A 27,831-nucleotide genomic window follows, 5' to 3' on the forward strand; every position below is an offset into this window, starting at 1 on the left:
AATGTGATGTGAATTTTAGAGGAAGTAGCAGTTACTAACGTGTCGATCATCAAATCTTCCAAAAACAATAAAAAGAACTTTCCTATTGATGCTTTTTAATCTTACTCAAATAAACAAAAGAAAATATCGGAAAACGAAAGATTTTTTTTCTTCTTTCAAGTACAAAAAGGTGGAGAAAGTTGTTTTGTTTCTGAGTTAGAATTGTGATTACAACTTTGGCAGCAAGCGAACGAAAAACCCGCGTATTTTTGTTTACATTCTTTTTGATTTTTCTTATTTTTCGGTGTGTCATGTAACACAAGCCTCAATTATGAATCAATAAACTAATAATTTTTTTACTATTGGCGATAATGTAGCTTGTTTCTTTGAAGATAAAAGAGAATTTTTCATGTCGAAACGGCCTGTACTATTTTCATGGAAAGAACTAACTATAAAAAGTTATAATATCAACTAACTATTGTATATGAAAGAATTTTGCGTGCCAAATCATCTATCGACTTCAAAAATAGTTGAACCTGTATTTTAATTATGCGCTTTCATTTTTATAAATATAGCGATGCACCTTTCATTTTCTATATTTTGTGCAGCCAAAGCTTTATTTTTGTTCCTGTAAATCAAGTTTCAAAAACTTTGTGATATTGATGCAAAAATTTAAAAAAAAAAAATGAATTATTTGAACCGAATGTGTTTATATAACAGTAAGATTGTAGTTCCATTTATTGAAGCAGCTAAGTTTAGTTTAGTTTTTTTCGCATATGTTGGTTTGAAAGAAGAAAATAAAAAAGATACATTCAAAAAAATTTCTAGTTTAAGAATTGCAGAAAAAAATTCCTTCATTCAAGATGTTTTTATGGAAGTTGTCGACAATTATTTATTTGGATTAAAAACTATTGTGATTCTAGTCGTAACAAATAAAGAATATTCGATATTTTTGTATTGTGATTCATTCAACGGCAAGTTTCTTCCTGTTAGTTGTCAAAATTTATCAGTGGCAAAATTTTCTCCAAGTGATATATTTTTCACTAACGGTCCTGTGTGCTTCGCATATTCTGAAAACAGGCTACATGTAAATCTTCTGTCTTATTTCCAAACCTGTATTGTGAATTTAAAGGATGTTTTTTCATTGTATTCTTTCATAAATATTATTCAGATAGTATCATTGGGGCCATTTAATCCCAACTGTCACTCAACATTGGGATACCTTTTAATATTTAGTTGCAGTTCTTCATCAGAAAGACAAATTATCAGTATTGGCTTGTCAGTGGATTGTAAAAAGTCGTCTGTAAATTGGGAAATATTACCAAAGGACATATTTCTTCCTCAAGTTTTTGAAAACATGGTTAAAGCAATTAATGTATCTCTTCTATGTCTCCCTTTGAATATCAATGCTGATTTAAAAAGTATAGAATGGAAAGATGCCAGTTGCATAATTTGTTCTGCTACTGAATGTTTTGTATTTTATAAAAACAGCTTAAAATATTGCTGTTCTATATCTTCATGCCCTGTTGATGTTGTTGATATTAAAGTTAACATATGTGCTGTATCTAAAATGGATATAAACATACTTTTAATAGGCTCTGACAAAACAATTTTATACATTTCAAAGAAGAAAGATGGTTGTCAGTTGCAGGTAAGTAATTTTATATTCAGAAAATTACCGCCCCATTAGCCAGGGCTAAAGCAGAAATACGTGAAATACACCGCCAGCTCAGTCATTTCCAGCCGAGGACTGCAGTTTCGTGCTTATTAGCACTCATCAGCCCGGCATAAGAAAGTGACTGAGCTGGAGATGGAAAACCATTTAAGGAAGCCAAGAGTGCCAAACAGACTGGTAGATGACCGAAGATTGAACGCAAGGCAAGGTATATACTGAATATACCTTGCCTCGCGTTCAATCTTCGAGTTGAACCAAACCATTGTTTCTGTCACTCGTCTGGTCTGCTAATTCTTATTTATATTAGCTACCAGTTTGTTTCGCACTCTTGGCTTCCTTAAGAGGTTTTCCATCTCCAGCTCAGTCACTTTCCTATGCCGGGCTGATGAGTGCTAATAAGCATGAAATTTCAGTCCTCGGCTGGAAATGACTGAGCTGGCGGTGTATTTCAAGTAATTTTATGCTTTGCATTTGCGTTAAATTTGGGCACTCTTCCCTTCTTCTCTCCTTAAAGTTATGCATAATGGGACTTTTTTTCTGAAATTTTACTTATTTTATAATAGTTTAATAATATTAATTATTGTTTCAAAGCTTTTAGCAACTAATAATATCACTAAGTACATTTCCATTCAAAACAACTCATACACATTTTTCTTTTCATTTATAGACAACCAAATCGTGGTCCAATATTGAAATGATGTTTATTGGAGATGTTTTGATGAAAGGAACTCTTCAACTGCTGATGTTAAAATGTACAGATTTTTCAACATGGCAAGATAATTGTTTGCTGATAGATTTATATTCTGTGCTGCCAATGGTAATGTTTTTGAATGTTTTTTTTATATGAGAAATTATTAAAGTTTTTAGTCTTTTCAAAAAAATTTTATTTTCTAATGCAGAATGTTGCTAGCCAGACAACATTGCCTGATGAGTGCTTAGCTGCTACAATTTCGGGATTATCTAAAAAGGTTCAAGTAAGTAACATTCTGTCAATATTTCAACATCAATTTAATGTAAACTTTCAGAGAAGATGAATTTTTTTTAAAAAGATATATTTGTATTTTTTAAATTTAATTAATGAAAAATCTTTTGCATTTAATTAATTTACCTTTTTTTTCTTTCTTCCTTTTCCTTTTCCATAGGCTGGAAAATTAGCCATATCTTCCAAAGAGCAAGAAATTTCAAGAAAAACATCTGCAACTGTTGATTCTTTAATGAAATTAAATTGTCCCAGTTTGTTATCCGAAGAATGCATTTATTCCTCTCATGTAAGTGTAACCATTAAATCACTATAGGTTGCACTAGATGAAATTTAAAATTGATTAGATAGTTATGAAAAATATATGTATGTCAATTCTGCAGACCTTTCCAAAAATGTGTTTAGTTAAATTTTAAGCATAGAGCGCTTGTGCGAGGGTGCAACTGTCCCTTCACTTTTACTAGTAAAGGAACTGTGCCCATCCACTTTTCCAAGTTCAAAATTAACAATCCATCAAAAAAGGTAAAACTGATCATTTCACCTGTTTAAAAATGAAGAACTGACTTTATAAATATGGGTTTTATATTTTTCTCAAGTTATTACTTCATAAGAAACTAAATGGGGCTTTAAATTGGAAGAAAGGAGTATACTGTGGCCATCAATCCCGAATTTCAATCTCGGGTTTCTAATTTTTTAGAGATCATTGTATCAATAATTACGTTAAACTTCAATTCATAAAAAATATCAGTGGTAAAAAATCTGTAGTGGTACCCGCCCCCCCCCCCACCTGCCCCCTCATCCACATCGCCTTTGAACCTCCCACTTTTTTGGGGCACCATTCGCCTGTAATTTTAAGCAATACTTAAGCTATTTAATTCTGCAAACAGAGGTCTATTTTACTAAACCCCAAACAGAAGTTCTAAAGCAGACCAGTAGCCGAAGCAAAGACCCACAATCATTTTATGGACCAGTTATGGTACAGCCTCCCCCCCCCCAAAAAAACAACAGGATCCCCTCCTCCCCCCCCCCAAATGATGAAAATACCCCTCAAAACACCCCTTAAAAATTTTAATGGCACAGTTTGCACCCTAACCCTCCTCCCCCCCTTTTCCATGTGGGCACCCATGAAAAATGTTCCAAGAATATCACAAAGAATCTTCTTTACTAATAATAAAGCTCAAAGTCTCTCTGTCTGGAGGATGTCTGGATCTCTGTGACGCGCGTAGCGCCTAGACTGTTCAGCTGATTTTCATGAAATTTGGCACAAATTTAATGTGTAGCATAGGGGTGTGCACCTCGAAGCGATTTTTCGAAAATTCGATTTTGTTCTTTTTCTATTTCAATTTTAAGAACATTTTCTGAAGCAAAATTATCATAAGATGGACGAGTAAATTATGAAATTATCATGACGTGAAATGGGAGAGCGAATGAACATAGCCAATTGGCGAGAAATTCGTCATCCATTATTTGTAAATACACAAGCAAACTGAATGACCTTTTAATTTTCAACTACAGGCAAGGCCGTGCGGGTACCACTAGTTTTAAGTAATGGAGTACCAGTAAGCTGTAGATTAGAATTAGATGACACCTGCAACGTTATTGAATTTGCCAACATATTTATTCAAAAGTGCAAAAAGAAAAGAAAGTTCTGTTTCTCAATTGTGGCATGTAATATGTGTTGACAATCAAATATGCTTCGAGATGAAAATTTTTTTGATCATTTTTTACCAACTAAACTACTTATACAGTTAGAGATTAGATCTAGGGGTCACCTGTAGCATGCAAGTGCGAATATGAGGACTTCCCCCCCCCCCCACCCACCTGTCTTTAACAACTAAACATAACCTTAAACTGCATTTTTGAAACATACTTCAAAAAATTCCTGCCAGATCCTATACTAGCACTCAAACATTGCTCTTTAATCCCCCTTTCTGATAATAAACCCCTCCAAAACCAGAAGCTGGATCCATATTTAACAGCATGAAAGCTTCTTACAGAAAATTTTTAATTAGAGAACTTTTATATACTATTTCGCTGAGAAGGGAATTAGTCAATGTAACATTCTCGGTAGCTATACACACAGGGACCTCAACATAGAAAGTTTCTTCCTTATTAAGTACCTACTAGAAACTGCTTTGTATGGCTGGAATAGGAAATGATCAGTGAAGAATTATTTGAACTGGAAAACACATACTGGCATTTGACCAGAAAAGTTATTTTGCTTCCCAATTTTTTCAACTTATAACAAGAGGTGCAATTTGGCATTTTTTAAAAAGACAAGATATGCATATGTATTTTTGTTAAACTGCAAAAGTTAACAAAACATCTTCATTTATTTTAGACTAGTGGTTCCCGCACAGCTTTTCCCGTAGTAGAAAATTAAATGGTCATTTGATTCGCCTGTATACTTACAAATAATGCATGATGAATTTCTTGCCAATTTGCTATGTTAATTAACTTGCTCATGTTATAGTAATCTGTTCGTCTATGTTTTGGTAATTTGCTTGTCCATGTAATGGTAATTAACTCGTCCATGTTATGATAATTTGCTTGGTAAAATTTTCTTAAAATTGAAATAGAAAAAGAACAAAATCAAATTTTCAAAAAATCGCTTCAAGGTGCACATCTCCATGCTACAAACTAATTGTGTGCCAGATTTCAGGAAAATCGGCCAAACAGTCTAAGCGCTATGGACGTCACAGAGATCCAGACAGAGAGAGAGATCCAGACAAAGAGACTTTCAGCTTAATTATTAGTAAAGATATTGGAGGTTAAATATTTAAATTTGACAAAAAATTTCATTATACATTTTTTTTCTTTTAGTTTTCTTTAGGTCATTAATCAATTGATTAATTAATACTTCATTCAGTGTTTTATCTTTATCTAAAGTCAAACTAAATAATGTACTAAACCTGTATCAAGTTTTTTTTTTTTTTTTTTTTTTTCAAATTGTACTTTACCACAATTTAAAGATGCAGTGAAATCCTATATCACAACAAACTTCAAGGGACTGCAAATTTTGTTTGTTGTGAGAGGAATTTTGTTGTAATGAAGTTCAAGTAAATGAAGATTAAATCGGAACTGAAAATTTATTTTGTTGGAACAGATATTTTGTTGTATTGGTACTCATTGTAACAGGATTTCACTGTACGCATGTTAAATTATAGTGAAGAATAGATATTTCCGAAAAAAAAGGAGGAGCAAATCACGTGAAATGTATGTAGAAAATGATTAAAATAAGTCTAATTTAATCGTTATCATTGTGTATAGGTACAATAATCAACGCTTGGATTTGGATGTTATAAAAAATAATGGTCAGCAAGCTCCTTACAACTTGATTATCAGAAATATTTCCCAAACCGCCAGTAGCATCATACAAGGGGGAGGGGGGCGTCACAAATATAAGCCTTTTTTTAGGGGTGATGCGCTCAGTGAATTTAAAAGTTTGAAAATTCTCAAAGTATGAGTTCTAAAATTTTCCCTTATACATCTGAAATTATATTTAATTTTTCGAATTTCAACAGGATGGGGAGAAGGGGAGGTTACATATGCATTCAGGCTAATTTTCAACAAAATGCAATTGTAAATTAAACTTCGTTTACACCACATAAGGGTCATTCTCCAGAAAACGTAACTTTTGAACGCAAATATGTTTCATTTTGAAACCTTTTATTTTCTTTTTTTTTTTCATTCATACATGAAAGTGTTACCTACTAGAAGTAACCATAAACAATGGCCCAGCTAAGTTCCAATTATTTTACTCATAAATTAAAAAATGCCTTGTTCACGGAAAAAAAAAAAAAGAAAAAACTCTTAATAATTAAAAATTTGAGGCCAATTTAATGTCAAAGTAGCAATTTTGTTAATTGTGGAAACAATCAGCTATTTTAATGATTAGTGGGAATATAATATTAAGCTCTCTTAATTAAAGTACGGCTTAATTAATAGTTTCAAATGTATGTTAAAAAATAGTATTTAGTAAATTTGAAGATATACTGGCAATTTATTATTTTAGTAGATTGCCTATAATTGATGTATCTCCTCTCCATCATTTATTTTCACCTCAGAAATAATGACATTGATAAGGGTCTGCCACAGAGGTGAGGAATTTTCCATTAATATAGGACTAATAGATACATTTTTCAGGGAAAATGTTTTTTTCTTCGTTGCTACAATCTGCACATGTTAAGCATATGAAAACAAGTTTACTTCTTTTTTTACTTTGATTCACATTCCTGAAATTCCAGTTCACGGAGGTGAGAAGTAAGAATGACCACACTAAGCTTTTAAAGCAAAATCTATCTTCTTGTTTTTCGACAAAAATCTCACAACTACAACTATGACTGAAAATAAACAAGGGGGCTACCTTTTATCATGGAAAATAAAATTTGATGTCATTACTGCTACGTGTTAATGAGGAAGGGCATTTTCTGTTTAGGTAAGGAGGTGAGAATTTATTGTGTGACATGATTCCTTGTCCTACTAAAACGAACTAAAACACAAGATTAAAAAATTAAATATACTTAAACAATTAGTATTCGAGACACTTGTGAAAGGAATAATAAATAAATAAGTACAGTGCAGAACCTTTTATGCGGGAACCGGGAAACCAGAAAACCGGCAACTTTCTCCCGCCATTTTTTAAAAATAAGCATTTTTGGTAATTGTTGAAAAATTAACCCCTTTTTTTTTTAAATACCAAAAAGAATATGAGCGATTTCTTAATAAACACCATATTACTCACGTATAACTCGGAAAAATGTTTGCAAACACCAACTTCAAATGGTTATCCTTGATGCGGATCAAAATTTCCGAAATATTTTCTTGATAAGAAACTACATTCGTATGTCTGAAATTTTCGTCTTTTATTTTAAGTGATGGCTAAGGAAATGAATATTGTCGCATTCTAATGCAGTATTTTATTGAATTAAACGCGTTTAGCGTAAGTGACGTCGCGAAAGTGCGGGAAACGTCGAAAATCAGATTCGCAAATTTTCCGGATAGTTGATCGTGAATTTTAGAAATCTATTAAACGCAAGACTATTAAGGCTGCAAGAACTCATAAATCAAATTTATGTTGATATTAACGAATTACAAAAGCATATATTATCAATAACTACCGTAATCTCAAACACAAAACCTTTACAGAAAATTTTAAAAAGAAAAATACACGATCATGAAAGCGAATTCTTTTTTACACCATAGTAGAAAAATCGCACATTTAGGTTCAAAAACTTATTTTTTGCCCTTCCCTTCATTTTCTTTCGTTTTAAAACATCGAAAAGCGGTGGATTTGTTTTTTCTTCCCCAAACAGAATGTGAGGGTCTCGGGTATTATGAATAACTTAAGTTTTTTGGTGTTTAAATTATTCTCTCACCTTTAGTTTTTAATATTTCGATATTTATAAGCATTTCTGAACTGTTTTCTTCTTATTTTAATATGCATAATTATTTATTATAGTAATTTAAGTTTTACAAACAATCGGCCAATAGCGTTTTTTAGAGATCCAGAAAACCGGAAAATTCAGATATCCGGGATAGCGATGGTCCCGCACTTCCCGGATAATTGGTTCTCTACTGTATATACTTTTAATTAAACAAGTTGTTAAGCAACATAAACAGTCACACAAAGTGTATAACATGCCACGGAGGTGAGAATTCACATGTTGTGAACCAAAAATTTACTAAAATAAAATTTATTATCATAAAATTATTGGCAGGTTTAAATAGATATATTTTTGATGAAATTAAAAATAAATGTTAAATGAACTGTTCTTTAAAGCTTTTACTCTGAAAGGCATGTGACAGAAAAGTTACACTTTTTGAAGAATGACCCATAAATAAAAAGGGGTTGTTTCTGAAATTAGTTTGATCTTCATCTATACTAATGATATAAAGCTGTAGAGTTTGTTTGTTTGAACGCGCTAATCTCAGGAACTTCTGGTTCGAATTGAAAAATTCTTTTTGTGTCGAATAGTCCATTCATTGAGGAAGGCTATAGGCTATTTTTTTAAAATCAGGTTGACCGAAATATTTAATTGCAAATTAAATGTTTAATTAATTGTTTAGTTCTATGAATTCCTAATAGATGGCAAGGTAAGTTAACTCTTCGAGAGGGCCCTAGCAGACAGTGTCGATAGTTGCAAGGCCCATACTACGCTGTTGTGATCAGCGAACAGGTGTTTCAGTTGTTTCAGTGTGTGCACAGGTTCTGTGCACAGATGTTTCAGTGTGCATCAGTGAATGCAATTTTTTTTTCCGATGTTCAGGTACATAATTTTATTTTGCAGGATTTTTCTATTGGGTTTTCTTTTCCTTATTTCTTCAATGTTTGTTTTTTGTTCTTATAGTTGAAAATAGTTACTTATCTAAGTAAATAAATTGATTTGTCACATTATTCAATTCTGATTGTTCTTTATAACGTTTTTATTATAGCATTGTTTATTTAGAGAAACACTTAAAATTGCAGGAGAAAAAAAACACTTCACTCGATAAAGGGCAGGGTTAAGTTAGCATGGTTGCTTGACGTGTTAAGCAATGAACTATGTAGTTGAAGGATTATTTTGAGTTTTAAAGGTACTGTTAATATTTTTATGTGTTTTGGCAAATAGTTTTAAATTCTAAAAAGACTTTAATAGGTCTTTTGAAAAGGTGTGCATGCATTTTAATTGAAGAAAAATAATCATTTCATTTCAGAAGAGGGCTGGGGGGGGGGTAGATTTTTTTTGAGCAATCACGATTGCTTATTGTTTTTATCTGACTGTTTTTGGTGTCCGTGCCTTTTTCAGCTTGGAGCAGGTGGCCTCTGCAGCACCACCGCTCACCGTCCTCTGCAGGCGCGGCTCCGAGCACTGCCTCCTGGAAACCGTTTCTCCTGGTCGATGGCGTCCATGTCCTACACACACTCGCATATCCATACACACGCACACACACACTCATACACAAGCCTTTACACACATACACACAAGCCTACATGCATACACACAGTTCTACGCACACACACACAGTTCTACGCACACACACAAGCCTACACATGCACGCGCGCCTTCACACACACTATACACACGTAACTGCCTAGGAGGAGGGGCAGGCTTGGGAGGACAGGAGCCGTTTCTAGAAACAATAACACCCAATGGGCAGGGTCCCATCGCAACTCGTGATTGCGAAAAACATAATTTGAATTCAAAATTTAGAATTCAAGTTAATTTTTTTTTTTTTTTTTTTGTTCAATGAACTTCCTTTAACTTCTTAGCACGGGTATCGCCATGCCGATATTGCTAGTGTTTACATGAAACATCTAAAGTTTTTTAAGGAAAGGGAAAGAATGATACCAGAACTAGGAATACCACTGTGTATGGCATCATAAATTCTGACTAATACAAATACAAATGTGACGACCAGCAACAGGCTCTGGGCCCAGCTAGGCTGGTTCTAGTCAATTAATTAGTCCCCAATGAAGATCAATGACCCTCTTAAAGCTATCCACTCCCTTGCTCATTACCGCCTCTTCCGGTAAGCTATTCCAAGTGCCCACGACCCTGCTAAAGTAGTAGTTTTTCCTGATTTCCAAGTTAGCCTGAGATTTAAATAGCTTAAAACAATGACCCCTTGTCCTGCTTTCCCTGCAAAAATTTAATCCATTTACATCTTTCATTTTGATAAATTTAAATAACTGAATCATGTGCCCTCTGACTCTCCTTTGCTCTAGGCTATACATGTTAAGCCTATTAAGTCTGGTATCATAATCTAAATCTGAGAGTCCCCTTACTAATTTAGTTACCCTTCTTTGAACCCTTTCCAATACAAAAATATCTTTCTTCAGATAAGGCGACCAAAACTGAACAGCATACTCCAAATGAGGTCTTACTAAACTCCTATATAAAGGCAGAAGAACTTTCTTAGATTTGTTTGAAATAGATCTATTGATGAACCCAAGCATTTTGTTGGCTTTGTTACTAGCAATACTGCACTGTTGACTAAACTTGAAGTCCTGATTTATAAAGACACCCAGATCCATAACATTTTCTGCCTGATTTATGACTGAACCCTGTAAACGATATCTCATACGCTTATTTCCATGACCTAAGTGTAGCACTTGACATTTCCCTACATTAACTGCCATACCCCATTTATCTGCCCACTTAGTAATATGATCTAAATCCTCTTGCAGCTGTTTTACTTGTTCTTCATTTTCGACAATCCCCATAACTTTTACATCGTCAGCAAAACAATTCATGCTTCCAGAAATATTTTCATTGATGTCATTCATAAATATAATAAACAAAAGAGGCCCTAAAACTGATCCCTGAGGAACCCCACTTAAAACATCACTCCAATTAGAATGATTTCCTCTCACAACTACTCTTTGCTTCCTACCAGTAAGCCAATTTCTTACCCAAAGTAAAGTTTTTCCTCCTATTCCAATGTCAGCTAACTTGCTGAGAAGAGCAACATGCGGTACCTTGTCAAAAGCTTTTTGAAAATCAATATAAACAACATCCACTCATTTTTTGTTATCTAAAGCTGAGGTAACCTTGTCGTAGAAATGCAATAAATTAGTAGTACAGGATTTACCTTTCCTGAAACCATACTGCAAACTAGTCAACAGACTATTAGTCTCTAAGAACATCATGATCTTAATTTTGATCAAAGTTTCGAAAATCTTACAAATCACCGAAGTCAAACTTACAGGTCTATAATTCCCAGCAATACCTTTAGACCCCTTCTTGAAGAGTGGCGTTATGTTAGCCAGCTTCCAGTCCTCTGGCACCGTCCCCGAGTTATAAGAAGCATTGAAAATATTCAAAATAACATCCACTAATTCCTCTGCACATTCTACTAAAATTTTTGGATAAATATTATCTGGTCCCGGAGCTTTAGTTGCTTTAATCTTTTTCAAATGAAATAAAACCTCCTCCCTGGAAAATACAAAATCCTCAAGCTGTATAATAGCTTGTGTCTTGTTAGTGTCAACTGTTGAGATACAGTTATCGTTAAACACACTGGAAAAAAAGTTATTTAGAACATTTGCAATATCCCTATCGTTTTGGATTAAATTTCCATACTCATCAACCAAAGGCCCAATTTGACTGTTTCGAGCTTTCCCAGAATTAGCGTAAGCAAAAAACCTCTTAGGATTCCCATCAATGTCATCTGCCAGCCTTTGCTCCAATTCCCTTTTCTGAATCCGTACCAAATACTTAAAATTTCGCCTTGCCTTACTATACTGGAGTCTCTCTGCACTCTGACCAGTTTCTTTAAACTTACGAAAAGTGGCTTGCTTATAATTAAGAGCTTCTTTAGTCTCCCTGGAGAACCACATGGGTCAAATTTTGGTACTAACACCTTTTCTCCTAAATGGAACATAGTCCCCAACGGTTTTAGCAAGTTTATCCTTAAACTCCGTCCATTGCTGATCTACGTCGCTATTTTCCAACCCTGACGAAAAAACCTCTTTCAAGCTCTGCCTAAGTGCAACAAAATCAGTGTTTCTGAAATTGGGCACAAACCTAAAATTATCATCTTTGCACACTTCAAATTTAACCCGGAACCTAATGCTGTTATGATCACTATCTCCAATATGCTCCCCTACACTCAACCCCTGAACAAAACTACCTATGTCACAAAAAACTAGATCCAAAATTGCCTCCTCTCGAGTTCCCTGAGTTACAACTTGATCTAAGAAACAGTCACCAATTACTTTTAAAAATTCCTCTTCTTTGCCATTACCAGAATAAAAATTATTCCAATCAATACCCGGAAAATTGAAATCCCCCATTATGATAACGGATCCCTTACTGGACATGTCACTAATAATACGGTACATCTGTTCATCTTGTCCCTGGTTTGAATTAGGTGGCCTATAAATGTTTCCAAACCGTAGCTTTTTGCCCTTACTGCTCATCAACTCCAGCCAAACCATATCAATATCAGTAGGCTTATCATTTATGACCAATTCATTGCAAATAAAATTGTCTCTAACATAAAATAAAACCCCACCACCTCTTTTACCTACTCTATCCTGTCTGAACAAATTATACCCAGCAATATGTAATAACTCTGCATCAGATTCGGTAGCCCATGTCTCTGTAATTCCAATAACATCCAACTTCTCATCCATAACTATGCTTTTCAATTCATCCATCTTGTTCCTAATACTGCGAGCATTGGTATAGAAAACTTTAAGCATGCCTAAGTTGCTTTTATTTAACACCCTGAAATTTCCTAAATTACAATTGTTAACTTTACTACTCTTGTTCATCACTTTATTTCCATTTTTAGCAATACCCAAAAAAATTTCATTCTCTCGATACCTGATGCTTGAACCATGCCCCCCATTCCAACTTAGTTTTTTGACTCCGAAGCCCTTAAAATTAAGCCACTAACCATTTTGACCCCTGTAGAGCTCAGATGCAGGCCATCCCTAGCAATCCAATCCCGTTTACAATGACTCCATACATCAATGAACCTGATACTGCGCTTTTCGCAAATTGACTTCAGTAGCAAGTTCATACACCTCGCACGTTGATTTAGCCAGCTCCTATGCACTCCATACCTGGGAAGCAAACCAACCACTTGGACATTCGTCGAAAAGCTGGTTGCTTTATCCAACAGGGATTCCCATTCCCTAGAAAACTCCTCATTTTTACTGTGGCCTACATCATTTGTTCCCACCCACAAAGTAACCATGTCCTCCTTATTCAATACTCCCTTCTTTTCAGCAACCATATTAACGTCTTTTACCCGAGCCCCTGGTAAACAACACCTAGCCACCTTACGCTTTACTCTCCCAACTGTGTTACCCACCTCCCTTACCATAAAGTCCCCCAAAATTACACCCTTAGTTTCCCAATCTAACTCCTCATTTGAAACTTCCCCCTGAATCTTTGGAACATTTATACCCTCTACAACTGGCTTACACCCTAATGCTAACTGGGCTTCCAAAACTAGCATCTTAAGTCTTAAGTCTGAGAGTTCAGCACATTTAGTGCAAATATAATCCTCCTCAAAAACAGACTCATTTTCCCCCTTATACAGGCAGAACATATGACATAAATCACAAGAGATCCACCTGTCCCCCTTCCCACTCTTTACCTCTTTCATAATGCATATAACACCCATTTCTACTCAGTGAATATGTTCCAAAAGGCAAAACAGAAAGATAAAAATGCAAAAAAACACAGAATAAATACTAAAAACAGCAGTAAATAAACAGAGTTGCTACACCCAATAAAGCACACAAGATCAAAAACCAGGAGATCACCACATGTTAGGCTTAGCTCCAAAAAATGCAAAAACACTTCAAGAATACAATAACAGCAAAAATGAGCCCCCAAAACACAATAAAACTAAATTACATGATAAAGTGAAGTAAAAAAACCTAAAACTAGACAGTAATAATGAAAAATTATAGTAAGAAAACACTTATCAAATCAGCAGCAATAACACTCCCTGCATCACAGGCGCCCTCTAGTGGGCGAGCTAATAATAATTCATTTTGATATTAATACCTGCGTCTTTCCTGTTCAATTTTTGCACTTTCAAATATTGTGCATTTTTAAGTACTGTGTTGAAAAACATTTTGTTTATTACCTTGTTAGTACATTCTATTTAAATTATCAATCATCCTTCATACTGATAGCCTTGTTTTTAGTCCTTTCAGGAATCATTGGTTGATATTATACTGAGCAAAGATGAAAATAAAAAGTCTGAAAATAATTTTAGGGCATCTGAACTTAGCTTAAATATTGACTATTGCTGGATGAAAGTAATCCATAATAGATGGCTGTTGGGTTGGCGACTTTGTAATGAAGGAGAAAGGTTTGTTTACTTGTATTCCAATTTATATCATGATTTAAAAAAGGGAAAAAAAATGTATGACTTTGAAATTTTAAATGTTTCTGCTGAGAAAAATACTTTAATAGTAATTTTGTGTTAGAATTTTTCTAGTGACATGTAAATGAGCTCTTTGAATGATGGTTGTTTTTCTTTGTTCATTATCTTAAAACTTTGTTTTGAATCTAGGAATTGATTTGGTTTTATTAATAAATGGTTCTGTAAAAATATTAATTTGAAAAGTATATTAATTTTCTACCCTAACCTCACTTTATGTTCTAAGCAGGGCCACCATAAGGTCAGAAAATTGAGATGTATAAATTTAGCCCCCCCCCCCCACACACACACTCTTTTTACTTCAAATGTACATATTGTTGCCTCAGAGCAACAGTAAGACATCTAATCCCAGGAATACCAGTAAGATATCCTACTGTTGCTCTAGGGCGACAATATAGGTATGTGTGTGCATGGGTCATTTTAGTTTTGTTAGCAGATTTTAGTATTAAGAGTCATCATTTTCTTCCCTTATTGTTGACACGGAAATTACATAATAAAAAAATAAAAGGCTAAAAGATAAGTGCAGGATTTAATATATATATTTTTTAAACTGGAAAACGTATAAAAATGTGTGTTGATGAGTTAATTTATAATCTCTTTCAATATATCATGTAAACTTTGAATAAAACAATATGTATTTTTTGTTAGTAGTTGTTTTCATGTAGTTTTTATGACTTTAAAATTATATTAAAAATAAATGTAATTTAAAAAAAATAGCTATGTTTGAAATTTAATTAATATTTTACTTGGAATAAAATTTAAAAAAAAGAAAATTTAGCTTTTTTTTAGCATGTATTGTCATCAAACATGCACTTTTATATAAAATTTCAGGTTTCTATCTCATCCAAAAACGCTTGAGTTAAATGATTGTTTGCCTAAATGAGAATTCTTTCAACTGCAAAGTCCTATTTACAATTTACTACCTTTTTTTAAACTCCCAAACAATCACTTTTGAGGTAAACTCATGATTAGTGATGTAAAATACCCAGGTATTTATTTTTAGGGTTAAATACCCAGGGTATATACCCGGGTAAATACCCAAAATGGGTATTTACCCGGGTATTTATTTCAAAAATTTATATTTAACTAAAATAATTTTCTGTGTGTATTCCACTATGTATATATACAGGATCTATTCCAAAAGCAATGCAATTTTTTTTTAAAGTAATTTATTGACCAGATTTGTACAAACACTTAAAATTCTTCAAAGTAATGTCCTTGGGGACCGCCCCAAAGGCCTTCGTCATGGCTGATTGGATCTCTTCTAGGGATGAAAAATGGGTTCATTTCAGGCCTGTCTAAATCCGAGGGAACAAAAAGGAGTCTGTCGGGGAGACGTCCAGACTATAGGGGTTGGAACAGCGTTTTCATCTGGTGTTAGCCAGGAACCGCGGATTTGCAGCACGCTATGGCAAGGTGCTTCGACACGAAATTGCCTCGCACTTTTCTTATAGCTTAATCTTGAGTAATGCAAAACACAGCAGTAAACGACATGTTCAGTTCATTAGCAACCATCTTGATAGTCAATTGAGGGTCAAAGTTCAACATTTGAGGAACACAAGCCACATTGTTGTCGGTTTTGTTGGTTGACAGTCGCCCAGAGAGTTGTTCGTCTTGAACATCTCTCTCTTCAGAGTCTTTAACCACCTCAAAACTTGTGAATAGGATAGAGAAGAGTCCCCGTAAGCCTCATGAATCATTTTGTTAGACTCCTTAAGAGATTTTCTTGGTTACGCAACAAAACTTAATCGCATACCATTTTTCCCGTGTCACAGTCAATGCGCAGAGGTTAACATTAACTTACGTCCGGCCACTTCCACAGCTCGGAAAACCCTAAGACTGGTTTTCTAGAAAACCTTACGGTCCCCCTCACCTAAACCAAGTAGTTCGATTATACTCCGACCAATAAAAGTGGCCTGGAAAAGACCATTGCATTACTTTCAGAATACACCTTGTATAACCAACCATATACAAAACAATAAAATTTTGCCCAAAAATTGTATTCTGATCACATATGTAAAGAATTATTGTGTGAAATCTAAGCAATCTGATATGATATTCACATTAAATGTGTTGAATATGCCTAATCAATGTTGATAGCCAAATTTCAGATATAAGAAGCCATTCTACGAAAAGTTAAAAGCTTAACTGGTTACAAAAAAAAAGCTCACATCTTCTCCAATTATGACATTGAAAAGAAAGATTCTTTAGTTCACGATATGTTTCTTTCATAATTTCATCAAGTCTTTCAATAAAAAACATTATAAACTGTGTAATATATATGTATGTATCAATTTTACCAATTATTTCATATTTAGATTTAAAAAAAAAAATTCTCATTCACTTTTTGCATTTTTTTTGTAAAATACCCAGTTTTTGGGTATTTACCCAGGCCTTGGGTAAATACCCGGGTAAATACCCAAAAAATATTTACCTACCCGCTGGGTATTTACCCGATCCACATCACTACTCATGATATGATCTTTTTTTTTTGAAAGAATGATCAGATATTTTTTGGTCTTCAAAAATATAGAAAGATTTGTATGTTAGTCTTTTCCAAAAGTTTTCGTTTTTATCAAGTATTAAATTTCAGTGCAAAACATTTTGTGAGAAAGCATCAATTAAATATAAATAATTACAAACAAAATGTAAGACAAAAAAAACAGAATGTACATAAAATATTTATAAAAACGCAAATAAAATTTAAAAAAAAGCCTAATATTATTATGATTGAACTGAATGAACGTGCATTAAATTGTCTACACAATTAGTATGAAGTAAGCTATAAATGCTTCATTTTTATACATGAATTTTTGTTTCAAAAACTAATACATATAGTAAAAAATATTTTCCATAAAATTGAAGGGATCACAGTAGTTTTTTTTTTTTTTTATGTTTGCAGAGTTTTGTGCTAGAAGATTTGTAACAAATTGCACAGTGAGAGCTCAGTCTAAAATTCTATATAATTTGTGTAAGGTAATCTTTTATATCAAGCGTTTTTGTGTGTGCAACATGTTTCATTCTATTTTTAACATGATTGTTATCTTCAATGCCAACTCAAATTTGAAATTTGACTTTATTTATTAACATTTGAAAAGTTGTGTGAATTTTAGTCTCACTTAGACTATGATTCCAGGCTTAGAAGGCTAAAAATGTACAGTCTTGAGCAAAGAAGAGACCGAGGGGACATGATTCAGTTGTTTTAATTTATTAAAATGAAAGATGTTACAGGGCTGAAGTTTAGCACTGAAAACAGGACAATGGGTCATTGTTTTAAGCTATTTAAATCTCAGGCTAACATGGATGTTAGGAAAAATTATTATTTTAGCAGGGTAGTGGAACCTTGGAACAGTTTACCGGAAGAGGTGGTAATGAGCAAGGGAGTAGATAGTTTTAAGAGGGCCATTGATCTTCACTGGGATTGTAAATTGACTAGGACCAGTCTGGCTGGGCCCAGAGCCTGTTGCTGGTCGTCACTTTTGTATTTGTATTTGTAAACCTTGATGATAAATTTAAGAGAGCTATAAAAATAAATGTGGGATGTTAATATATTTTTAACTTTCAGACCTATCTGTGATCCTACAATTAGAGCAACAGTTGCTGGCCAACATACTCAGTGCATACAAAAAGTTATTTTTAATAAGACCAATTGTTCATTGGATGAAAAATGTCATAGACAAATCAATTCTTCAGAATTATTTTCAGTAATAGTAAGTTTTGAGCTTCAACCGATGTTGAAAGAGACTATGGATGCATCTTTTATTTTATCATGGTATGATGGGTCATCTGATGAATTTGATAACGAAATCTTTGTGGAAGAGAAAAAAAAAGTGTTAGCGCAGCATCAAGTTGTTTTCAAGAAAACCTTAGCAGTTGAAGATATTCTGAACCAGCCCCTCTTGAATGGTAAGTTCAGTTTTTATCTCATAACATCAATATAAAATTATAAAATATAGAAGTCATCAAAAGAGTTTAAGTTCAATTTATATTTTATACTTAATATTTTATATCAACATCAACTCTGTTATTTGTTTATTTAATATAATTGTTATTATTTAAAAAAAAATTTAATTGAATCAGTAACAATGTTTTTAGAGTTCAGAGCATTGCTAAATAATATTACAGGGGTCATAGTGCATTCTGCATGCAAAAAAAATCAAAACTAGGATACATTCACAAAATTAAAAAAAAAAAAAAAGCACCAGTAGGGAAAGATGCTGTACCCACGGACAAAATTATCTTTTCAATTTTTGCTGGTCTCTGAAAATAGATAATCGATGCAAAAAAAATTCTGGAAGAATCTACAACTTATCGTCTAATTTGGCAATTTTTGTCAGGTGAAAATCTCAAAGCTTTCAACTTCAAAAAAAAAAAAAAAAAATCTTAAAAGCCATCTTTTTTGTCCGTGGGTACAACTCCCCATTCACCCCGCAGAGGGGTGCCTTTGTACCCATGGACATACAAAAAAATACTATATAAATAGGTCTGAGGAACTCAATTATACTCAATACTTCTTAATTCTGTCTAACAAAAATAGTAGTCCAATTCTAATAACCTATGGACTTTAGTATGAGTTGTTAAGCTGCCTGCTGCACAAGGTAAATCTAAGTTATACAAGTGCCAACACCGTTGGTCATTTGTTTCAAAACATTTATTATTTACCTAACTATTCAAATCATATCAGCATGCCAAGTTTCATACCTCTGGAACAATTTTTTGGTTAGTTACATACTTATTTAATGACTGTTCTCTAGAATAAGTTGTCTTTAGCAATTTTGTCGCAACCTTTTTTAACACATAATGACATCTAAGCAAGCCTAGATATTTACATAGAAAGTAGAAAGATTGATGACTGATTTATTTGATTTTTCTTCCTCTTCTGTTGTAATGTTGTTAATTGAAATTTACAACAGAAAGAGTATTTGTTATGTGTGTCTGCAGGAAAGCTAGACTAGCTGTAAAGAAAAAAAAACACCATTTGATGGTGTCAATCACATATATAACTTGGAGAATAACAAATAGGTGCCAAGCGAATGAAAAATACTGGTTTAAATGTTTTTATTCTAGAAAAAACCAGAAAAGTTGGAAACCTTCTGGCAACCAATTTGTTTATTTTTGGTCTATCTTTTATGTAAACAGAGTATAGCAAGGCTCTAAGTTGAGTTTCGACTCTGACAATGTTTAACTATGTTTTGATGATGAGTTCAGTTGTGTACTTTTGTAATACTTATGCAAAAATATTTCTACTCAAATCTATCCCAATAACATATTTCTTTTTTACTGAACCCTCCAAAAAGAGGTAGTTATTGTCAAGATCATAGCTCAACTAACCCAAGCTGCTCTACATAATGTAGACCTCTATAAGGGCTTATATTAAGATTTTTTTTTCTGTTTGCATCATTCAATTTTATAACGAAAGTAAAACAAATCTAAAATTTTCTTAATACTTTTAGAAGTTTCCTCTTTCGAAGATTTGATGTTGATTCAACTGTTACAGCAGCGAATTGTTCTGAATTTCTCTTCTTTGCACTCTGCTCTTACTGATGTGGATCTTTTTTTGCTGAAATATTTCCGTGATGCAGTGCACATTCTTCAAGATTCTACTTCAAAGTACTTCATATTCAAACAGATGCAGTCCCCTCTTTTTAATGTGAATATAATTGTTAAACTTGTTGACCAAAAAAATGCGGAAGTCCAAGCATTTACAAGGCAAGTATCTTAATGAAAATATTGATATTGGGCCACTGTGCTGTATTTATCTTAAGTTTAAGTTTATTAGAAGTTATTTTTCTTCAGTACGGGTTTTCAAATCCACGCAGTAGCCGAGCTTTTTCAGCAGTATGTGACACAGATTAAAAATCAATAAGTGGTCTGCAGAATAAACTGATATGAGATCGATTGTAAACTCTAAATTTTCTCCAAGAATTCTTAAAATTAAGATACTAATACAAGTGGGACATGTGGATTATATTCCAGAATATGTGGTGCAAATCTTCATTAGCTGGAATTTGAGATTTTTGTTTTCTTTCCTAATTTTAGGTTTTTTCTCCCCAAACTAAGAAGTAGTCTACCGATTTTCTCAAGAATCTGTGGCACACTATTTCTGCTACTGGTTAAATCTATAAAGACTGAAATACTTTTTCAACAGGGGTGCCTAGATGGGGTCATAGTGCATACTGCACCATTGAAATTTTTAGAGGGGGTGGTTGTAAGGGGTGTTTTGCTCTTTTTTTGGGGTGGGGAGGCTTGTGGTACTTAAGGGGGCGCCCTTGCTCTTGGAGGGGATGGACAACCCTGTCATAAACATTGTGAAAAATAGTGCCAAAACTAGGTATGAAAATAAAAGGAATGATTGAAAGCTAGATTAGATTGCATTATGTATACTTATGTTTTTAGTACATGTAGGGTGTGTACAAGAGCGGACCCAGCTTCTGGTTTAAGACGCAGGATTGGTGTAAAAACCGTTTTTTTTTTTTTTGAGCCCCCCCCCCCTCCCCAAAAAAATGTTTTTTTTTTTTGGAATAAAACGGATTTATTTGGTTTTTATAACTATTTGTAAGAAAGATGATTTTATTTTTGGAAACTTATGAAGATTTTAAAAATTAATTGTTGAGGAATGTTTAATATTCACCTATAATTTGCACCTAATTGCTTTGTAATTAATTAAATAATTAAGAGTAAAATCTTGTAATTTCATTTCCTCATACTTAGAAATTTCTATTGGAGAATATTGTCTGAAAATATTGAACTATTATAAAAAATACAATACGTAGATGGGTCTTGATATAAATAATCAAAGAAATAATTTACTGTGATAGTTCAGACATTATTAATTACAACTAACTAAGAATACATTCTTACCAATTAATTTCCTCATAATCATAGCTATCTACTATAAATAAAAAAACAGAAGTAAAATTAAAGTCACGCCTGCTTAAACATGGAAAGTATTCTGCAATATCTACAAATGAATCATCAAAAGATAAACGCATGTTTTGTGTAAAGATTAAAAAAAAAAAATACAAATCATGTACTTTATTTACCTAATGTATCAGTGAAAACATTTATAGAAACAAGACTAGTAGATTTGAAGAAAATCATTATGTTTTAAACTGTAGACAATATTTCTCCTGGTTTAATACATTTAGGAATACAATATTCTTATCAAAGAAAAAAAAGTCATTTTAATTAAAAGCCTCAGTACAAACTTAAATGAAAATATTCTTTTAACATATTTTAATAATGAAGACTGACATAAAAATTAATGTTTATTGATTCTTCCACCATTCATACATGACATTTCTTTTGTTATATTAGGATCAAAAAAGCTCTTGGTGAAAATTTGGCATTATTATTATTATTTTTTTATAAGAGCACAGAATTTATGAATATTTTCTGTTTTCATAATGTTATGTATTTTCTTTTCTTGCTCTGGCTGCATCGTCTATCGAGAATGCAAAAATTCTGCAAGTATAAGAGCAATTTTATGCCTACTCTAAGTGTTCTTGGAATTCTTAAGCTATGGTTTTTCTCGTTATTTAAATATTTTAATGTTAAGATATTTTTACACTATGCATCACTTCAATTGTACATAATCTATCTCTATAAATTTTAAGTGATCAAGCAAATTAGGTTGTATATGAAGTTTTGGTTGAAATATGCTTTTTGGACTATTTTGAAATGCAAAAAACTGAAAAATAATGACAATTAAAAAATTATAAAGAATTACTTGGATTTTTTTACATATAATTTTAGAAAAACTTAGTTGGTCTGCCTTGTATAGTTATGTATACCTAATAAAAAAGCTGCAAGAATTTTAAAAAAGAAAAAATAAATAAATAAATACATACATAAAAACTATTTAGCAAAATATAAGTTTCTAATTTTATTAAATTTGTAATTATCTACAAAGCTTTGCTAGTTACTTTGCATTAATTAGATTTTACTCTTTGCACTAGTATGTAAAATTTATGAAAATATTTGGGGAAAAACAAAAATTTTTCAAAAAAAAAAAAAAAACCATGATTAAAAAAAAAACACTTGGTTTAAACCAAACAACCCTGTTAGGATGGGGTCACTAAAAAAAAGGGAAGGGGTCAAAATGTAATTTTTGGGCTCAAATAGGAGGTATTTCGAAATATAAGTCCCTAAAGGCAGTTAAAAGCAATGATAGGGGAATGACCAATCAGGGTCATTTCTCTGGACCTGCATGTCTATACTTCAGTTGACTCTTAAGAGTCTTTAAAACAGCTAAATTCTTACAAGCAAATACCAACTCTTTCTCTGCAAAGTAACTTTTTTTCTAACTTTTTTAAAGAAAATTCATAAAACCAGCATTTTTAAATAATTCGGCAAATATCAATAAAAGTTCCTGTTCTACCTTTAGTTTTGATGATCTGAGGTTCCTTCCCGAGTATTTTCCCTTACTATAGTCAATTTCAAGAGCTTAAGCGATATTAGGGAATCGAATGCTCTTTCCAGAAATATGCACAAATAAAATGTTAAAAACGCTATTTTATGCTATCTGTGATGGCCCAGGGTAGGCCCAGATCTACGTAACCACAGACCTCGTGGTGCGGGGTACGTCCTCAATTGGCCCAACGGCCTAAGAAATTGAATGAAGAAAATTGAAAAAAAAAAAAGCATGAAGACTTCTTAACATTGCAAATATACACTGCTGTCCTCTGGGGAGGGGCCTTAGAGATTTTGTTGCAGATGGGCTCAAAATTTTTAGATCCAGGGGCTCTCTTAAAGTTTTCCCCTGTAGAACTCAGGAAATCACAATTGTAGACTATCTTTGGGGATGTTAGGAGAGGAATTCTTTGGTGATTTACTTTGAAAAATTTTCAAAAGAGTTGGAGTCTTTAAGAAGGAGTTTCACGCAACTTCTGGTGACTTGACGTTACTAGGCGGCTCTCCTCTAGAAGTCTTTCGACATTGAACACTCCAATTTAGGCTATAACTGGTGAGGTTTAGGAAATGAAGAGGGCTCGGAGACTCTGGAAAAGTTTCGTCAGTGAAACCTGAAAGAGGCAATTTTAGTTGATGATTGGTTGAGTTTAGAAAATGGGAATTTTTGGAAGGTCTCTAGGAGCAATTAAGTCTTAAAAAGGCTGTCCTTGGTGGCGTTTCATTTGGAAAATGGAAAAAGTTCATGGGCTGTCTCTGGAAGTTTTATGACCCTAAAGATCGAAAAAACTCAACTGTACGCCTTCTTTGACAACGTTAGGGAGATCTCCTAGCGTCACAAAAGTGATGTCAGGTCTTTATTCCAGAATTTTTTCAAAATTGAGGCCCTACCTAAAGATGTGACTTAAGGTTTAGGTTTGGGAAAGATAGAGCAAAGAGGACCCCCTGCCTCTTCTTGACTCTATCGGCCTCCTTCCCTTCCGAAACCTCTTTCAAGAAGTTATTTTTAGGTTGCATGTGAAGAAAAAAGGTTCGGGGATTCTCCCGAAGATATTTCTAAAATGAAATTTAAAGCTATCTTTGCTGATACACTAGGGAGGAGGTGCTCGAGGGGACCCTCCGGAAATTTATAAAAGTTGAAATCTTAGAAGACCAATTTTTGGCTCTGTTTGAAGATGTTAAGCGTCTAGAGAAGAATTAAGGCTTCTTAATTAAGGCTTTAAGTCTCCCACTAATTAATTAAGGCTTTTAATTTCTTCGGCTAAATTTAGAAATTATAGTTTCAGACACACAATTTATTCTATATTTTGTAGTAATATTAGAAAAAGTGAGTGTTCGGAGATCTTTTTCAAAATTGAAGTCTTTAAAATGCATTTGAGGCTCTCTTGGACAATGCGAGAAGACGCGTTGGGGTTCGGGGGCTGCCTTTTGAAATGTTTTGATATTGAAATTCTGAAAACAATTTTAAATTACATTTTGATCCAATGGGTTGTCTCCAAAGGAAATGTTTCAAGCATGAAAGCCTAAAAATGAATCTTTTTTAGTCACCATGTTTGAGAACTTTCCTTACAAAATGTCTATACATTAAAGCTAGAAAAGCAATATTAAGCTTTTTTTATGGTATTGTTAGGGGAAAGAGTTTCGGGAGCCCTTCTCCATCCTAAAAACATATTTTATAGCTCACTTAGGCGACAATTAATATATATAGGAGTAGTTTCACACCTGAAGTAGTTTGAAATTGAAACGCTAAAATAAAATTTCATTCTTTGTTTTTACAAAAAAAAAGGGTGAATATTATGTAAATTGGAAAAAAAAAAGGCTAGAAAACTTTTTCTAAAAATATTCAAAAATAGTGTACTAAAGCTAGTAGTTCAGAAGTACGCGTTGAGCTCATACATTGACGAAATTTTTTCCTTCGCGGAAAATCTTGGATTTGTCTATTACTGCTGCTTGATTTTCTCAATTAACTACACTGATATCTTTGAAAAGAGCAGTAGCTAGCTAAGCACCAGATCTGTTAGAAACGGATCTGCGGTCACAAGCTCTTGCAAAGGAGGGGAGGATATTTGGCAATTTTTGTTTTATTGAAATAGTAGAAACATTTTTCTGGTCTTTTTTATGATGCACTTCCTCATATTCACTTTGCTCGCTTGATTCTTGAGATATTGAGTCACATTCTGAATAAAATTCGTCAGTAAGATGACTCTGAGTTTTTGATTCAATATTTTTAGTTTCTTCTAAATTTACATTTAGTAGTTTCAAAGATCTAAACCGTCTTTCCTTTTGTTTTTTTTTTCTAGCTTTTTACTTTCTTTTTTATCTATATTTCCTATAATCGTAGGTCTTAAACCCCGCGGGTCGTTACAAAATGTACGTTCTAATGGAGGAACCTTTTTGGCAGCTGGACACCGACAGTTGTTAACTTGACATTTGCAAGAACAAATATCAAAAATACTGTTTTCAATATCAGACTTGAACAACTTTGTAGATGCTTTGAAGCTGTTTGAATGCTTCCTGCTAGCTCCTGAGGATTTTTTAATGTTTTCCCATTTTTGATGTACCCTAAAAATCATCAAAATGTTCATTCTGCTAGAAGTCGGAATAGAAGCGCTCATCCACAACTCCTTAAGCTTTTGAGCCACTCGCGTAGCAATCATCCATTTTATTGGCTGACGGCATCCCTCCAACATAAAACTCTTTCGAGACCATTCAAAACATCGCAACACATCAAATTTCGTGGGAAGAACGTTCATAGTACTTATATCTTTGGGTTGGCCGATTATCGGCAATTCCGTAGATTTTCTTGTCGATTGAGGTACTCTACTCATAACTAAAACCAACAAACTTCACCGCACATTCACTAAGCAAGACAAATATACTACTAAATAATCTGTTATCAGTGATATGATGTAGTTACTATAAAGTAAAACTATAAGTCAATAGAGAAAAAAAAAGCTGCCGTGAGAGATCACATGACATGCGCTTATGTACTGCACATATCACACAGGCACTGTGTGACGAGATGTTCATAGTTTGCTTATAGTTTATGTTACTTTACCCCACATAAATCACAGGTGATTCCCAGTCTTAAGTGTTGATTCAGTTAGAATCTACATTCATAAACAAGTTTCTAACCAAGCCACATGTGGCCTAGTAAAATGCTTTTTTTGTGTGAAAATCACACATGTTTAGAATAAATGCGAGAGACCTATATATGGTTTATAATAGTTTTTTTCCCCTTACTTTTTCTCCGACTTCACTATGTACACTTTTCAACTTGAAATTTTTAACATTTGTTCTAAATTTAAAAAAAAAAAATGTAAAAAAAACATATTTTTTAAAGAAAATTAAAAGCTTCTAAATATTTTTTTATTTGTATGAAATTTTTTATGTAGTATGTGGGTCGGTAGGGGCAACTTTTTATCAACAGACCAAATTGAGTTCTGAAAAAAAGTTTTTTCGATACACCCTACGTGCGGTAATCAGGCCCTGACTAGAAGAATATTCAAAGGTGCTTATCTTTGAAGTGTGACATAGTTTTCAAAGAAGTTTTATTTATCAAAAAATAATAATAATGATAATGATATTTGTATCCTAGTTTTAGATAATTATCAAAATAAATTCACTTACAAAAGTGGTTTTATCATTAGTGTTTTTTAAGTATAATAATTGTTTTATTGCAATATTGAACTGCTCCTCAAATTGTATCCCTCTAGTTGGCAGCTCTACATAAAAGCAAATCAACTGGTTGTCAATGGTACATGTGTAAATTTTGTGTTCAAAAAATATTCGCATTACTTTTATTTAGGCGTATTTCTTAAATTGCTGAAAAAATGAAGAATTGTTTCAACTACTTTAGAACTAAAAAGATAAAAACTCTGCTAGATAGTCATTTTCTTTACATTTCAGTGAACATTTGTTCCTGTGATAAACTTTATGTATTTCAAGTCGATAAATACATGTATATGTATAAATATTTCATTTTAGCAATGATCAGGAAACATCCTTACTCATCCAGCAATTGTACAAGTGTTTGCCCGAAGATGTCGTTATTGCTGCAAGTTTATATACTACAGATGAGATCCGTAAATATCAGAGGCAAGTGCTACACTCCATGAAGGATGAAGCTGATATTTTGAGTTCGCTATTTCACGTTCATAATGTTAAAGATGAGCTGTGGGCAAATTCTGAAAAATTACGATCCTCTCATCTTGCAGGAACTATTTTAATGAAAAAAGAAACTTGTAAGAGGATGAGGAAAATGCTCTTGAAGAAAGAATGTAAAACTGATATTTTAATTAAGAAGTTATTTTCTATGCACTAAATGTTTTGTTAAAAATAATGTTAAAACTGTTTATTAATAAATACTTTGTTGAAAGAACGCTTTTTATGCATTCTTACTCATATAAACATTTTCAGTAGATCCAATAAAGTTGGGGGACATGAAATTAAACAAGCTGATGTGTGCATCACATGACTTCCTTCTACTCCAATTTAATGTTATTTCCCCATTACTGGCAATTTTAATGTGATTCAATAGTTTACTCTCTAAATATCACCAACAGTGGCCAAATTGAAACAGATTTTTAAAAAAAATCGCCAAATTTGCGAGAAAACTTGGCGACCAAAAGATTGGCGATATATTGCCAAATTATTACACCACTTGAGTTTACATCGAAATTAACAAAGATTTCTCCCCCAAAAGGGTCAAAAGACCCCTTTAGAAACACCCAAATGCAACCAAAAGGGGGAGGTGCACAACAAGACCCCATTAGGAGTCTATGTACCAAATTTCAACTTTCTAGGACTTACCGTTTTTGAGTTATGCAACATACATACTCACATCCGCACATACAGACGTCACGAGAAAATTCGTTGTAATTAACTCAGGAATCAT

General features: G+C 33.2%; 1 protein-coding gene across 1 annotated transcript; it reads left to right on the top strand.

Annotated features, from left to right (window-relative positions):
- Positions 1 to 253: 253 nt before the first annotated feature.
- On the top strand, positions 254 to 27,289 carry LOC129217790 (uncharacterized). Its single transcript, XM_054852132.1, has 8 exons — positions 254 to 1,630; positions 2,322 to 2,471; positions 2,554 to 2,628; positions 2,797 to 2,922; positions 14,287 to 14,453; positions 18,091 to 18,431; positions 19,979 to 20,234; positions 26,922 to 27,289. Exons 1-8 carry the CDS (start codon positions 665 to 667, stop codon positions 27,256 to 27,258), a joined length of 2,418 nt encoding a protein of 805 aa, XP_054708107.1. The 5' UTR covers positions 254 to 664; the 3' UTR covers positions 27,259 to 27,289.
- The last annotated feature ends 542 nt before the right edge of the window (positions 27,290 to 27,831 follow it).

This window comes from Uloborus diversus, chromosome 2, assembly GCF_026930045.1.
Source record: "Uloborus diversus isolate 005 chromosome 2, Udiv.v.3.1, whole genome shotgun sequence".
In the NCBI taxonomy this organism is placed as follows: Eukaryota; Metazoa; Arthropoda; class Arachnida; order Araneae; family Uloboridae; genus Uloborus; species Uloborus diversus.

Coding starts and splice junctions, on each gene's coding strand:
- LOC129217790 (XM_054852132.1), top strand. CDS start 665: ATGAATTATTTGAACCGAATGTGTTTATATAACAGTAAGATTGTAGTT. Junction 2,472..2,553: donor TATATTCTGTGCTGCCAATG/GTAATGTTTTTG, acceptor TTTCTAATGCAG/AATGTTGCTAGCCAGACAAC. Junction 20,235..26,921: donor GAAGTCCAAGCATTTACAAG/GCAAGTATCTTA, acceptor ATTTCATTTTAG/CAATGATCAGGAAACATCCT.